Source organism: Pipra filicauda, unplaced genomic scaffold (assembly GCF_003945595.2).
Source record: "Pipra filicauda isolate LSUMZ 115617 unplaced genomic scaffold, ASM394559v2 scaffold219_size1829416_pilon, whole genome shotgun sequence".
Classification (NCBI taxonomy): Eukaryota; Metazoa; Chordata; class Aves; order Passeriformes; family Pipridae; genus Pipra; species Pipra filicauda.
Window position 1 is genome coordinate 416,822 of NW_024104331.1, and position 15,755 is coordinate 432,576.

The 15,755-nt window shown below is 57.1% G+C and overlaps 1 protein-coding gene across 1 annotated transcript; it reads left to right on the forward strand.

The window, feature by feature from the left end:
• Nucleotides 1-7,978: 7,978 nt before the first annotated feature.
• TENT5B (terminal nucleotidyltransferase 5B) lies at nucleotides 7,979-15,224 on the forward strand. The gene is made up of 3 exons (XM_039381261.1): nucleotides 7,979-8,439; nucleotides 12,382-13,433; nucleotides 14,164-15,224. The coding sequence occupies exons 1-2, from the start codon at nucleotides 8,254-8,256 to the stop codon at nucleotides 13,399-13,401; spliced, it is 1,206 nt and encodes a 401-aa protein (XP_039237195.1). The 5' UTR covers nucleotides 7,979-8,253; the 3' UTR covers nucleotides 13,402-13,433; nucleotides 14,164-15,224.
• The last annotated feature ends 531 nt before the right edge of the window (nucleotides 15,225-15,755 follow it).

Consider the following 15,755-nt stretch of genomic DNA (forward strand, 5'->3'; position numbering starts at 1 on the left):
TTCGTTCGTTCTTTGCTCTCCTTTTTTGGTTTCCTGTCACTACACACCAGGTTTGGGAAGGGGAGACTGTCCTGGATGGACTGGGAATTGCCAGGACAGCTCTGCCCTGGGCTGGCCCCGATGAGCAGGGAAGGAGCCCCGGGATGCCCCGGGCTCCTCGGGCGCCGTGGCCTGGGGGTGACGGACGATTTACTGGGATTTGCAGGTGCCTCACAGCCCCCACGGGGCTCTCCTAGAGGTGCCCACCCACTCAGGACCTGCGAGTGGCTCCCTGGGGGGGCTGCGGCCGGCACAGGGGGCTCTGACTGGGGGTGTCCATAACAGCTCCCCCATGGCACAGCTTCCCCTCTCCCCAGTTGTGCTTTATCTGCCCCCTTGCCTTGCTCTGGAGCAGAGGGATGGGACGACAGGAGCCAGGCTCTGTGCGGGGCCGGCACACACACACTCCCCCCAGGACCCTCCCAGGGACCTCGGGATGGTGCCTCTGCTCCCTGCCCCGGCCACTTCCCCCCAGGGCCAGCCGTGCCCAGGATCCTCCCCCCTGGCCCCACATTTCATGCCAGGTCTTGTCAAATAAATATCTTAGAGCCATGCAAGGGGGGAGCCAGGATCCCCTTTCTTTGAGCAGCCTCTCCATCCCTCCTGGAACCACTGTCACCTGTCCCTGTGGGGACTCTCCACCAGCCTTGGCCCCTCGCCCTGTGCCAGCGCGGCAGCGGCTGCTCCTTAACCAAAGACGGGGTCTGGGGTGTGCCAGGGGAGCATCTCCTACTTGGAGGGATTATTTATCTCTCCTGCAACCAAGAGGAGCTGGGGGAGAGCTGAGGAACAGCATGGGGACACATTAGGGTCGGGAAGTTGGCAGGAGGGGGATGTCAGGGGGTGCCAGGGGTCCTGGGTTTGGAAGGACCCGTCTTTCCCCCAAAGCTTGGCTGGAGGGATCACCGAGTGTTTTGGTGATTTACAGCCCTCCCCGGGCCCAGGGGTGTCCTGCATCCTGTCTGAGCACATCACCTCGTCCCCCACGTGCCACCCAGCTCCCACCACGTGGATGCCATGTGCCTCCCCTCCCTGGGGAGCCCCCCCAGCCGCTTCCCCCCTCCCCGTGCCGTGCCTTGCCACGCGTCGCCTCTGCCCCGCTGCCTTGGTGGGCACCTGCCCCCCGTGCCCACCCCGCTCCACATCCCGCTGGGACCCCCGGGGGTCCGGCGTGTGCCGGGGTGAGCACCCACGTCGCTGCCTGCGCCTGCCTGCTGCCCTGCTCTGCCTCCAGGAGGGGAAAAAAAACAAACCAACAACAAAAAGCAATGGAAATTCTCTTGTATAAAAAGGAAAAAAAAAAAAAAAAGGAAAAAACCAAACCCATATGTAAAGAGAGATTCTTGGTTTTTATCATAAATATTCTAATAAATTAATGTTAATTTTTAGTGGGGGTATTTTCCAGCTGTTCGGGCTCCTACCCTCTGCCACACGGTCCCGGCTGCCCCAGAGGAACAAGGTGGGTGTGAGGCTTCATCCCCAGTGCTGGGATGGAGGGTTTGCCCCTCGCCCTCCTGCTGTGGCCTGGGGAGAACTGGAACCTCATCCCAGGGGGGGCTTTTTAAGCCATTCCCAGTTTTGGCAAAGATGGGATCAACAGATCCTGGGCTCCCACATCCCTCCCAGAGCCACACCGATGTAAGGGTGTGTTGGGAGGGAAAGGGCTGGTGATCTCACGGGATGAAGGTGCTTTTGGAGGGGGATGGATCACCCTGGCACAGCCCTGGGGTGCCAGCTAGATGTGCCAGCACAGCTCTGCCCATCCCAAGCTTGGGATGTTGTCCCCAGGCAGGAAGGGGCAGCACCTGCCTTGTCCTGGCAGTGCAGCAGGGTTTTTTGGGGGGCTAAAGGTTCCATCCCTAGGGAAGGGGGCTCGAGGACATCTGAGCCCTGTGATTTTTTTCCTGGATTTCCCCAGGAGTTGGAGCTGAGCCCTCAGAGAGGAGCGTTTGCAGAGAGGGAAGAGTCTCAAGGCTGCCTGGGTTGCCTGGGTGAGGGCAACCCAAAAATCCCCCAGGATCCTCCTCCCCAGCTCCAGCAGAGCTTGCACCTTCTCCCCCCTCCCCACCAAGACCCCTCCCAGAGCCCGGGGCAGCCGGAGCCCCTCGCCCTGGGGCAACTGCAATGGGAATGTGTTTCATGGCTGCAAATTAAAGCCCTGAGCCACCAGGCGGCCGTGACTCAGCCCCCGCCCTCCAGCAGCGCGTCAGCACCGGCCTTGCTCACCTGCTTAAAATACCTGAACCCCAGGGTCCCCCGTGGCCCCGGGCTGGGATTTGGCCAGGTCACCCTGCCCCAGGGGTTCCCTCCTTGCCGAAGGGGGCCTGGGCGGGATGAGGTGGCCAGGGATGTGGGACAGGGGATGCCGTGGGGCAGGTGATGCTGTGGGGCCCATGGGGCAGGCAATGACAGGGGACAGACAATGCCATGGGGCCCATGAGGTGGGTGATGCTGTTGGGCCCATGGGATGGGCAATGCCATGGGGCAGATGATGCCATGGAGCCCACGGGGTGGGCAATGACATATGCCCCATGGAGGTGCCAGTTTGGTGAGTGCCATCCTTGCACCCCACACAAGGGTCAGGGTGGCTCATCCCCGGGGGCAGCAGTGCCAAAGCGGGAGGGTTTGGCAGGAACAGGCACAGCCAGGCCATGGCTTCATCCTTGCTGGAGGAAAGCAGCGGTTTTGCCAGCCCAGCTCAAGGGGTAGGAGAACTAGAGGTGCTGGATACAGCCCAGGGCACGGAGGGAGCAGCAGGAGCACGGCAGCCCCGGGCAGTGCCCGGGAATCTCACCTGCCCACGTGCCAGTGAGCGTCACGTGCAGCCGTCCTCTTGGCTTCAGTCATAGCTTTAATGTGAGAGCTCCCCAAACCCAGGCATTTCCAGGATATTCTTGTTTCTGTCTTAAAGGGTGAGTAACTTTTTTTAATGAGGGAGGACTAATGATCCCCCCCCCAGGGATGGGCTGTCACCGCTGAGCAACTGCCAAAGCACACGAAGTGCCGAGGCCAGGGGTGGATGGGCCCTGGTGTGTCCCCCCAGCCCTATCCACAGTCCTGGTGGTGATGCCTTTTCCCTATCTATGGCTCCCTCCAGCCCTGTATCCCCCCTTTCCCTCCCAAAGTGTATTTGGGCCATGGTGGTGGCACCAAGGACACATCAAGTTCTTCCTGAACAGGGAGTTCCTGAGCGGGACGACCTTGTCACACACACACACACGTGCCAGGGTGTTTATCCCCCTTCCCCATAACCCCCATCCATGGGGGTTAAAGAGCTGCAGGAAACTGCCCCAGCCAGGAGATGGACTCTCTTGTTTCCCTCTGTGGTCTGACATGAAGCCTGGGGGGCAGTGGGTGGCAGGAGGAGAGCGAACATTCCCACAGCCCCAGCGAGGACTGAGGGGACTTGGGAAAGGCCATGAAATCACTCCTCAAATCACTGGCTCCAGGCTGAGCAGCCCAACAAGGCAGAGCTCCTGGCTGGCTCCCCAAATTTCCCAGGAGGAGAGGCCAGCACGGCAATGGGACAAGGTGTCCTGGAGCTGCCACCACCCTCAGCCGTGCTCAGGTGCCACCCGGGGCCCAAGAACCCAAAGCGGAGGGAGCGGCTGCGCTCTCTGCCAGGCTCAAATTAGTGGCACTGAGATGGGTCATCCCCTGCCACGGCTTTAAAGGCACAAGTCATGCCAAGAAAAACAGCATGTGGTGTCACCAGGAAGCCACTGAGCCTGGGGACACACAGGTCACTGTTCATGCTGCCAGGGGACGGGGACCTCCCCAGCTGGTGACACCCCAGGGAAGCTGCAAGAGGGCATCTCAGTCCCTGCCCACTCTGGGGCCAGGTTGGTGCTCCGTGTCGGTGCTGTGTCCTTGTCCCTGAGCCCCGGGGGTGCCATGTCCCCCCCACACTCCCCGGGCAGCATTTTGCAGCAGCCAGGGGAGGTGACAGGAGCCATTCCCCAGCTCTGTGTCACCTGCAGTAATAACACCCTGTGCTCCCTTTCATCTCGGGGCCTCCCTGGTGGCCCCTCTCCAGGGCGAGGGCATCCCGGAGGCATCACTCATCATCCATTCCAGGAGGCAGCTGGGGATGGGGCCGAGTCTGGGGGTCCTGGATGGTGACACGGGGACCCCGGGCTGAGAGCAGAGAGTGACACCCCTCATGCCATGCAGTGAACACAAGTGCTCACTGTGCACCTGTGCCAAATCCAACCCTGCCATGGCCAGCGTGGGAAAACCACCTCTCTGGGCAACTGTGGCCACTCGGGGCCACCACAGCAGCTGGTGGCACAGCCCCAGGGACACGGGTTCCCCATCAGTGAGGGTCTGGGGACAGCGAGCAGCAGTGGCACCTCTGGGATGGGCTGTGTGGGAGGGAGAGGAGCTGGACAGTGAACCCGAGTGACTGGGAGGTGTCCAGGAGCTGTGTTTGCCCAGGGAGGGTCTGGACAAGGCCACAGAGGAGGGTTCCACCTCCTAAACCCACAGCAGGCACGTGGAGCCTGGCGTGAGTGGGGATGGCAGTGTGGGCGTGGGGACGGTGACAAGTGTGTGGGGACAGCAGCAGGTGTGCATGGGACAGCGGGCGTTTGTGTGGAGATGGTGGCAAGTGCGTGCATGGGGATGGCAGGGAAATGCATAGGGACGGCTGGTGCCTGCCTGGGGACAGCTGGCATCTGCGTGGGGACAGCTGTGTGCGTGCATGGGGACAGTTTGTGTGTGCGGGGACAGCTCGTGTCCGCATGGGGACAGTTTGTGCCGCCGTGGGGACAGCTGTGCGTGTGCACGGGGCAGCCCTGCACAGGAGAGCCCGTGCGTGCCCGGTGAGAGCTGCCGTGGGCTCGGGGACAGCCCGCGTGTTCACGGGGACAGCCCGGGACACGGCTGACGTGAGCGGTGCCAGGGCGGCTGCCGTGGGAGCGGGGCAGGAGGAATGCCCCCACCCCGACACGAGCACTGCTGCTCCCCCGGGGCGACACCGGGTGACGTTGGTGGCTCCGGGAGAAGGGCTTGGTCCCTCCTGCGTGCTCAGGGAGTTGGCACACACCCTGCGTAATGCCGAGTGGGACGGAGCCGGTCCCACGCGGCTCAGGGGCGTCCCCGAGGTCTCTTCACCTCCAGGCTGGGCTTTCACCCCCTGCCCCGCTCCCCCGGCGCTTCCAGCCCTTTTCCCCACAGTTCCCCCACTGACCAGCTCGCCACGCCACACGGGGCTGCCAAAGGTTCCCAACGCCCCGCGGGGCTCAGCTCAGGTGGGGACGTTCCACCTTTGTCCCCATCCGCCCTCCTGGCAGCCTCTGCCCCTTTCCGTACCCCTGGAAATGCTTGGAATCCAGGAAGACCCCCGCTCCTCCCCGTGCACACGCCGGGGCACGTTCCGGCTCCACCCCGGATGATTTCCCGGTGTCCCCTGGGCAGCACCGGGATGCTGCCGACCCCAGATCCGTGGGACGAATGGGACCGTGGCACCCCGAGCCCCCGTCTTCCTGCACAGCCCCTGTCCCACCCTCACATCCCCAAAGGGGCTTTGCCACCCTCGTGCCACCACCCGGGAGGCAGGATCCGCCCGCGTTTCACCCCGAGACGATGATTATTCCTTAATTGCCAACAAAACAAACGAATAAAGCCCGGGCTGGCTCTTGCTGAGCTGGAAGGAAACGGCCTGGGTGCCATTCCCAGCGCTGGGTTCGCTGCCGGCGGCTCTCTGGGATAATCGTTTGGTGATGGATGTTAACGAGCAGCTCAGCCAGTCCGGCCGGAGCGCGTCAGCTCTTTTTAATGGGCCGATGTTTTCTCCGGAGCTGGCAGCAGCCTGTCCCTCCCGGCCCGCGGATGTCCCAGCTCATTGCCAGGCCACCGGCTCCGTCCCCCAAGGACCTGCAGTGCCCTGTCCATCCCACCAGCTCCATGGCACATCCTGCCCCACCACCCAGAGGTGTTGTGGCCCGTGGGGTCCCCCAAACCCGAGGGGTGCTCAGCCCCCAGTCAGCCCTTCCTCCTGCTGGGTCCTCCCAGCTGGATGGACCCCAATCCCTAACACTATTTGGCCCTTCTCAGAACCTTGGGAAACACTTCCCGATCCAGCTTTGCTGCTGACAGAATAAAAAGAGTTTTGCAATTGGAGGCAGCTGCCTGATTTTATCAAGTTCCTTGGAAAAATCACTTTCCAGCAGGGCTCCTCTCCTCCTGTGCCCCGTTTCAGAGACTCGTGGGGAGTAACCAGGAGCAGCTTTTAATCCCGATGGAGATGCCTGGTGGAGTCATGGGATGACACAGGCGGAAGCCAGAGAGCAAAACACCTCAGCATGAGGAGAATCCCAAGTGGGGACCCTGGCAGAGGGGACTCCAGCCCTCATGGGGACCCCAGCAGAGGGGACTCCAGCCCCCATGGAGACAGCTGAGACTCCCCATCAGGGAACGGGGAGGATTTTGGAGGTGACAGTGCTTGGGACACCCGGTGCCCCCTTTCCCCTCCAGCCTCAGCTGTGGATGCTCCTAAACACCCCATTTCCCCTCAGATCCCTCAGCACTCAGTTGCTCTTTCCGCTGCCAACTCCAGCTTCCAGCAGCAAACCCCTGGGATATGGGAGAGACCTTGGTTTCATTGACAGACTTTGCAGCTTGGAAGAGCTCTGCAAAGCCCCGGGGTGGGCAGGTGGGGGTTTTCAGGGGAGCTCTCGCAATAAAACCCTGTGAGGGTGTAAAAATAAAATTGGGCTCGTCTTCCAACGGGGTTTGTAGCTTTTAAGAATGGATCCCAGCTCCAAGCAGGAACTGGGGAAAGGGAGCAGCAGCTGCAGATGCAGAGCCTGGAGTCGTGCCCATCCATCCACGGGTCCGCGAGGCATCGGGCACCAGCTCGGCGGGGAGGCGCCTGCTGGGAATGTCTGCAGGGGGAGATGTTGCGGAGAAATGAGCTCTTTAAAGGGATGGGAATTGTTGGGATGAAAGGAAATGGGCTGCCAGAGGCTGGGGACACGTCTGGCCCCGGGAGGAGGCGGTGGCTTGGCTGGCAGTGAGGTCACGCGATGGGATTTAGGGGCTGGGGTTGAGCTCCCGGGGCTGGGAGAGCTCTGTCACCCTGGGGTGTCACCCCGCGGTGTGACCCTGTGTCTCCTGGGTGCCAGAGCTCCCTGGGGACACTGTTGGCCTGGGGGAGTTGCGGGCAATGGGTTGTGGGGCATCAGTCCGTGGAGAATCAATGGGGTACCAGAGCATGGGGCATCAATGGCATTAATGAGGCATCACATCACAGGGCATCAATGGGGCACCAGGGCACAGGGTATTAATGGGGTGTCAGATCATGAGGCATCAGCAGGGCACTAGGGCATGGACAGCAGTGGGGCATCAGTGGGGCATCAGATCACGGGGCATCAATGGGGCATCAGTCCATGGAGAATCAATGGGGTACCAGCCTGTTGGGCATCACTGGGGCATCAATGGGCATCAATGAAGAGCAATGGAAAGCAAAGAACATCAATAAGGGCATAAAAGGGACATCAAAGGGGCATCAGTGAGGCATCAGTGGGGCATCGATGGGCATGAATTGGAATCAAAGGGTATCAAAGGGAATCAAAGAGGCATCAAAGAGGCATCAGTGGGGTATCAAAGCCCATCAGTGGGGTATCAAAGCCCATCAATGGGGAATCAAAGCCCATCAATGGGGTGTCCCTTCAGCGCGCGCCCCGTCCCGACCAATCGCCGCCGGGATTCCCGCGCGCCGGAGGGGCGGAGCTCCACCGCCTTCGCCCCGCCCCCTCCATCGTCCCTCCCCTTCCCCCCTCCCCTCTCCTCCAATTGGCTCCGGGCCCGGCCGCTCTCCTCCCCCCGTGCCCGCGCTCGGGCCGGGATTGGCGGTGGGCCGGGCCAATGGGGCGCGGGCGGGAGCTATATAAGGCGCGGCGGGGGGGCGGGCGGGCGCAGCGCTCGGCGGAGCCGGTGGCGGGCGGGGGGCGGACGGGCCGGTTCGCTGCGAGTCCCTGCGGGCACCGACCGCGCCTCCCGCCGCGCCCCGCGCGCCCACCCCTCTCCCCGGCGCCTCTCGGGGGATTCCTTTTTACCTTTTCCCCCTCATTTTAAATCTTCCCCCCCCGTTTCCCCTCCCCGCCCGCCACTTCCGGCCGGTTTCCGGGCTGTTTCCGGGTGAGCGGCTCGTTTTTTCGGGCGGCGGTTTGTTTCTTTTTTTTCGGGGGGAGGGGGGGCGGTCTGCGAGAGATGCTGGAGGTGGCGGCGGTGCCGGCGGGGGCCGCCCCGGGCGGTTCGGAGGAGCGCGGGAGCCGCTTCAGCGTCCTGACGTGGGAGCAGGTGCAGCGGCTGGACCAGATCCTGGGGGAGGCCGTGCCCATCCACGGCCGGGGCAACTTCCCCACGCTGTCCGTGCGGCCCCGCACCATCGTCCAGGTGAGCGCCGAGGGGCCGGAGGGGCCGTTCGGGTGGGTTGTGGGGTGCGGGGGGACACGGGCCGCTCGCTGTCGCCCCGTTGGACTCTGCCCCCGTTCCAGCGGGGGTCAGGGAGAAAATAAAAAGTGCTGAGGCGACATTAATCGTCCCCGTCGGGCCCCGAGCCAACCCGCCCGGGCACCCTCGGCCTCCCCCCCGCCGGGCCCAGGGCAGAGCTCCTGGCGCGGGGATCGTAGAACGCTTTGGGTTGCGAAGTACCTTAAATACCGTGAATACTCTCCGCTGGAAGGGACCCGCGAGGATCATCCATCCCAGCCCCCGGCTCTGCCCGGCACAAACCCCAGGAATCCCACCCTGTGTCTCAGAGCGTTGTCAAGACGCTGCTTGGCCTCTGGCACGCCTGGGATTCGGGAAGACCATCTCATTCCAAGCCCCTACCCCTATTCCAACACCTTCCACTAGACCAGGTTGCTCCAAGCTCTGTCCAGCCTGGCCTGGATGCTCCACAGGGGTTAAAAGCTGCATGGGAGGACCGGCCCCCATCATCCGGGGGGTGCTGCGCACTCAGCTGGCCCCACTTCCCAATCCTGAGGGTCTCGGTAGGGCTGGCAGGAATTCATTGCACTGCAGCGATGTCTAAAGCTGGAAGGACCCTCCTGGAAAACTTGCATGCCTTTAGAATGCTCAGCTTCCTCCCATCTTGTGTTGTTCCTCCTCTTTTCGAGTTAATTTGGTGCCCTAAGAGCTGTGAAATGTGTGTGGCCAAGGTAAAAGTGGCTTTTTTTTTTTTTTTTTTTTTTGGAGCTTTTTCCACGAAATGGCTTCGTGCTGGTGGACATGTTGGGCTTGTGTTGGAAGAGGCATTTATTAATTCAAATGCCGGATCAAATGTCCGTGGCCTTTGTTTTCTCGGGACACTGATGTATCCTCCAGAGCCTGCCCGAGACTTCACGAGCTCCTGTTAGTTTAACTATCAAGTAATAACCGTGTTTAATATTAAACTAACAATGTAGTTCGAATGAGCTGATGCATATTCATGTTTGGGAGGCGACTTCATTCCTCAGTAATGACTCATCAAATGTAAAATCGGGCATGTTGGCTTCTAATTAAAAAGCCTATTCACGGTGCTAAAACCCAACTGGCTTTCACAATAACCTAATCGCCGGGATTTCAGAGCCTCAGCTGCTTGAGAAATAGTTCGAGTTAAGCCTGGAAGATGGGAGGGTGACATTTGAAAGGCTCGGCTGGTTTTAAATTCCTCGAGTTCCTGCCGCATCTGTTGGGGGCAGAAGCGCTAAATTTTGGCCGCTCGATCTTGAAGCTGAATGACAGATGAGATTTGCAGGCAGGACGCTGCCCTTGGCTCGGGCAAGACCACAGCACTGTGCAGCATCAAATGTTCCACCAGTTATTCCTCTCTGGTTCCACAAAAACTGCGGCGATTCGGTGTCGGAGCTGCCGAAAAGGATGTTGCCAGTAGCAACTTCAAACATGGAATAACTGAGGGCTGTAATTGTGCCCGGCCGTGCTGGCAGACCCTGTGTTTAGGGCTGACTAAGCTGGAACAAGTAACCCAAAAGGCAGTTAGTTATCCTGTTGTTGTTGTTGTGGGAGGTGGGAAGCGGCAGGTCAGGACGCAGCAGGATTTGCTCCTGCCTGGCTGTCAGAGTCAATTATCCCAACCACACGGAAGGTGAGCTGCTGTTTTGGGAAGCAGGTCAGCAGCTGCCTAACCCTAGAAATATCCAACCCTCTGGGGAAAAAAATGCATCCCTGAACCCACTGCCTGCAGCTGGGGAGCTGAGCTCCCAGGTGGAAGCTCCCAGGGAATGGCAAGGTGCTCGGCAGGGTTGGAGCTTTCTGGGGTGATTTGGGACAAAGCTGACTTGAGCCGTTGGGTTTTTTCCCTGTTTTCTGAGTACATCTCACACAGACAGACCTGGGGAGCTCAAGTAAGCCTGGAGCTTATGGGTCTGAAACACTGCAGGTCCTGAGCTTTGCTCAGAAAGGGGTTAAGCAGATGTTCTCTGGGGTTAGGAAATTAATCTGGAATGAGATCTTCTCCAAGCACTGGGCCTGGCTCTGCATCTAACACTTTTGTGACCTATATCTTGTCTCTCTAAGCCTAATAGCACAAAACTCTTAACTCCACGAGTAGTGCTGGAGCCGTGCCCCGGGTGAGTGACTCCAGTTGGCAGCAGATGCAGACCAGGAGCTCCCCTGCATGATGTTTGTTCAATTTGGGGGATTAACCCCGTGTCTCTTCCAGAAGTAAACTTAATTTATTTTTTTTTTTTTCAAACTATCTGCCTTGGAAAACAACTTTTTTCACTGGCTGGATTGGATGTGCTGGTGGGGACCTGAGACTTCTGATGGTGAATAGCTCCCTGGTTAACTGTTGCCTGACATGTGACTGTCACCATGGGCTTGGCAAGGAGCCCGGGCATGTTTCTAGCCTGAGCAGGGATGGCTCGTGTCAGGGAGAAAGGGGAAACACCAGCAGGGAAGCTGCATCGTGAGCCTGAACAACCTCTAAGTGCAAAAACATCCATGGGGTTGTTCTGAGATGTTTTGGGTTTTTTTTTTTTGCAGAGGCAGCAGAACTTGCTGGCAGCCCTTAGCTGGGTCACCAAGGGGTCTGTGACACGGTGAGGGTTTCACGCTGCAGTTCTTCACTTTTTGTGTGTTCTTCTTTCTAAACAAAACTCGTGGAGGGGCAGTTTTACGGCTGCTGAGGCCGGAGCTGCAGCGCTCTGGTCTCCCCCAGCACTGTCTGCTCAACCAGCAAGAGGGTTTGCCCCTTCTGATAAAGTTTTGAATTAAAATTGGGATTCTGGGAGGCCGAAAATCAGAATTTGTGGGGCCTCTCAAACTAGGGCAGCCTCGCAGAGCTGAAGGGCCTGGTTGGACTGGCTCTTGGTGATACAATTTGTCCGTTTGTGTCCCAAGCTTTGGCTCTTTCAAGCCATAGCCTCGCTTCAGGCTGGTTAGCTGGGAGTCCCAGGAAAATGGGTAATTGCTGGAGAGGAACATGAAAGCAGGATGAGAGGTGGGAAGAGCTTCTGGTGGAAGATGCGGACTTAATCTTCCTGGGATCTTTGAGCTGAGTTAAACTCAAATTATAAGCTGGTGTCCAGAGAGTTTATTTTATGGTCTTGGGGGTTATTTTAGCCTCCTGCTTGTTAAGTAATCAGGCAGGTGATTCAGCTTCTCTCTAAATGAACAAAGCTTTGGAGGGACTGGTGGGTGTGCCAGGACTGAGCAGGCAGCATTAAAATCACCGGAGTAACACCCGTAAGATGAAAGCTGCCTCTTGTGCTTGATAGCATGCCAAGCTCAGCACGAAGCTCTGACACACTGGAAATTGTTAGGATACACTTACTAGTTGGGACATGAACTTGCATACGCCTGGCTGGGGCTTTTGAGCAGTTCTGGCATCTTGATTTGCCTTTAATGAATCTTGACAGGCCGAAGGGGATGGCTAAAAGGAGCGAGCCACCCTGATTAAATCCCCTGGGACTGCTGCAGACTGTGCTGCTGCCTCCCTGTTTGGGGTCACTTTGGGGTCGACTGGTCTTGGCTCGCTGGCTGGAACTGTGAGGGGATGAAGGGGGCAGGGACCACCCCAAAAAATGGGGTCAGGGAACCTCTCCCCTTCAGCGTGGGGAAGGCAGGGGAGAGCAGACACTGCACTGGAAGCAGAACAGCTCATCATGTGCAGTCAGATCCCTCTAATGCCAGGGAATAAGTAAAGGAGAGCCACCCCTAGCTGCTGGCAGGACTCGGGATGCTTTCCAAAGTGACCTATTTCTAATGGATTAGCTTTTTATTTCACTGTCTTGCACTGGAGTGACCCATATAAGCCCAGGGAGTGGATCCTGCTGTCACCAGGCTGCTCCAAAAATTCCTACTTGCCTCTCACTGACTCTCTTTGTGTCTCAGGTTGTCCGTAGCCGCCTGGAGAAGAAAGGAATCACAGTCCATAATGTCAGGTTGAATGGCTCAGCAGCCAGTCACGTTCTGCATCAAGACAGTGGCTTGGGGTACAAAGACCTGGACCTCATTTTCGGCGTGGACCTGAAGACAGAAGATGTTTTCCAGCTCGTCAAAGACGTGGTCATGGATTGCCTGCTTGACTTCCTCCCCGAAGGCGTCAACAAGGACAAGATCACCCCCATGACTCTGAAGGAGGCCTACGTGCAGAAGCTGGTGAAGGTGTGCAACGAGACCGACCGCTGGAGCCTCATCTCGCTCTCCAACAACAGCGGGAAGAACGTGGAGCTCAAATTCGTGGACTCTCTCCGGCGGCAGTTCGAGTTCAGCGTGGACTCCTTCCAGATCATCCTGGACTCGCTCCTGCTGTTCGGGGAGTGCTCGGAGAACCCCATGGCTGAGAACTTCCACCCCACGGTCACCGGGGAGAGCATGTACGGGGACTTTGAGGAGGCCATGGACCACCTGCGGAACAGGGTCATCGCCACCAGGAACCCGGAGGAGATCCGAGGTGGGGGGCTCCTGAAGTACTGCAACCTCTTGGTGAGGGGGTTTAAGCCCAAATCGGAAGTGGATATGAAGGCACTACAGAGGTACATGTGCTCCAGGTTTTTCATAGACTTCTCTGACATCGGTGAGCAGCTGAGGAAGCTGGAATGTTACCTCCAGAGCCACTTTGTTGGGATGGAGAGCAACAGATATGACTATTTAATGACCCTCCACAGGGTGGTCAATGAGAGCACAGTCTGCCTCATGGGACACGAGAGGAGGCAGACCCTGAACCTCATTGCCATGCTGGCTGTGAGGGTCCTGGCTGAGCAGAACATCATCCCCACCGTCACAAACGTTACCTGCTACTACCAGCCAGCCCCTTATGTCAGCGAAATAAACTTCAACTACTATGTCACCCACGTGCAGCCCTTCCTGCCTTGCAATCAGTCCTACCCAACGTGGCTTCCCTGTAACTGAGCCAGGACAAACGTCAGGGTCTGTCCTCCAAGGTATTTCCTTGCCTTGGCGGGTCGGGAGGGTGGGACGGGGGGGGGTAAAAAAAAAACACAAAAACAAAAACAAAAAAAAAACCCAAAAAAAACCACACAAAAAAACCAACCAACCTTCCTAGAACTGCAACAAAAGGAAACTTCCTGGACTCCTGCTTGAGTGTCTTGTTCCTTGGGGTTGTTGGAACAAGACCTGTCTGCTGTACACTGTGATGGGAAGTGCAGTGTTATAGAAATGAGATGACTCGGACGTTCATGGGAAGACTCGCTTATGGAATTCTGGGAGGCAATGGGGTGGGGGGGTGTGTGAGGGGAGACTGTAGAATTACGCTAAGGTAGAGCTGCACTGCCCTGAAATGGATCTGAATTGTGTTGTGTTTTGTTTTGTTTTGTTGTTTGTTTTTTTTTTAGTGCAGGAGGTGTTATGGGTGTGCAAACTTGTGGTTTCTGCCAACAGAAGCCCGAGTGGCTAAATTCCTTTGAAGGACCAAAGAATCCTGTTTAAGTGCCTGTAACAATATAAACACAACTGTACTGTAAACCTTTATTATTTTTGCAGGGGCTGATGTCCCAAGAGCTTGAGTGGGGATTGTCTGAAGAGGAAAATGTTTCTGTTGTGGGGTGGGGAGGGTCGTAAGATCATTTCTAGTAACCTGGCTGAGGTTCCGTGTCGCTGAGGTTGTGTTTGTTTGTTGTGTTTTTTTTTGGCATGACTTGCTGCCTGTGAAAGGACCAGCTGGAGCAAAGAGCTGTCAAAGTGGGGCTGCATAAACCAGGGAGGTATTGGAATGGCTACGTGTAAATGCCTGAAACGGGGAACACTGGGGAAGGGGGGGAGTGCATGGTGGAAAATGCTGTGCAGAGCTTTCTGGAAAAAAAGGCAGCAGGGACTTGCATATGAATTTCTTCAAGCTCCCAAGTCTGCAGTGCCAAAATACGGTCGTGTTCCTAGATGATGAGGCAGATGATCTGTCCAGGAGCCTGCCCCAGGCTGCTGGACCTAATCCTGTATTTTCTAGGGGAATTTGAAATGCTGCTCTTCCTAGGGTTTTTTTAATTGTTTTGTTGTTGGTTTTTTTTTTGGCATGCAGTGTGGTTTTAATGCACAAAGCCAGAGGCCAGCTGGGTTATCGGGGAAGATGAGGCTTGTCCTTTTGAAGCACAAACCACTCAGTTCACGAGTCAGTTATTTCCAGCTGTTGCTGGAGCCTGTGTCCTCTGAGGAGATGGGCAGAGCTCTTCCAGTCTGGAGATCTTCCCTTGGGCAGGTCCTATCTTCCAAAGCAGCCTGTTCCCAGCTATGTGATTCCATCAGCATTTGAAATTCATTCTCTAGCTAGAAATGGAGCTTGGGGGGGGGTGGGGGTGAAGTTAGTTGGCCTTAGGAAAGAAAAAAAAAAAAAAAGAGAAAAAAAAAGTCTTCTAAACAGACCCTCTTGTGTTGTGAGGGTTTGGCTCTCTCAGTCCAACGTGGCTTTGAAGTTTTTGGGTGTCTGGAGCACAAAAGTTTTTCATGGAGGTGCCTGGATTGCTGTGCCCGTGGAGCATCTCAGATTTAACTATGCACGGAGGGAGAGGCGGGCAGGCAGCAGGCATTCCCTAGGGATGCTGCTCCAGGAACACCACGGCTTCAGTGGTGCTTCCTCCGAGGCTGAGGTACTCCAAGTATCTTTACTAACTTTTTTTTTTTTTCTTTTGTTTTGTTTTGGGATTTTTTTTTTTTTTTGTGACAAAACTGTAATAGCTGGGCAGATTGAACGCTCTTAATAAAGACTAGATCCTTGGAATGTGCATAGCCAGATTGGTACCTTTTTTGGGGTAGGGGCGATGTGGAGTTGGGAGTAAGGGGGTGGGGGGGTGGCTCTTGCGCTTAACATGAACTAACCCAGTTGAAACTGGTCCAGCTTTGCTCCCTCTCCAGACAGAGCTGAAGAAGTGTCACTAACAGTGTAGGTTTTTAGCTGCCTCCCTGCAGAACAGCTCTGCCTTCGTGGCCAAGGCTGTTGTGTCGGCTCTGCTGCAGCCCCATAACTCCCCAGAGCCTCAGTGGTGGGAGCTTGAGATTTTCCAGTGCAAGTTAAAACTGCTTTAAGGGCTGCCTGTGGGAGCAGATGATACTTTTTTCCTTTCATTTTGAACTTCAGATGAACGTAGATGCCATGTAGCATGTTTTCTACAGGCTGCTCCTGCCCACAGACACGTAGACGCACTAAATTGAGATTCCCTCCTTCCCTCTGAGATGCCCAAAAAGATTCCCTACAGCCAACAGCTCGGCAGGGCGACTTCCCATTGAGATTGCACTTTTGATATACAGAGTGTGTG

What these genes read in the sequence shown, in the direction of transcription:
- TENT5B (XM_039381261.1), top strand. Translation starts at nt 8,254, where the DNA reads ATGCTGGAGGTGGCGGCGGTGCCGGCGGGGGCCGCCCCGGGCGGTTCG. An exon ending in GGCCCCGCACCATCGTCCAG is followed by an intron (nt 8,440 to 12,381) that starts GTGAGCGCCGAG and finishes TTTGTGTCTCAG; the next exon opens with GTTGTCCGTAGCCGCCTGGA.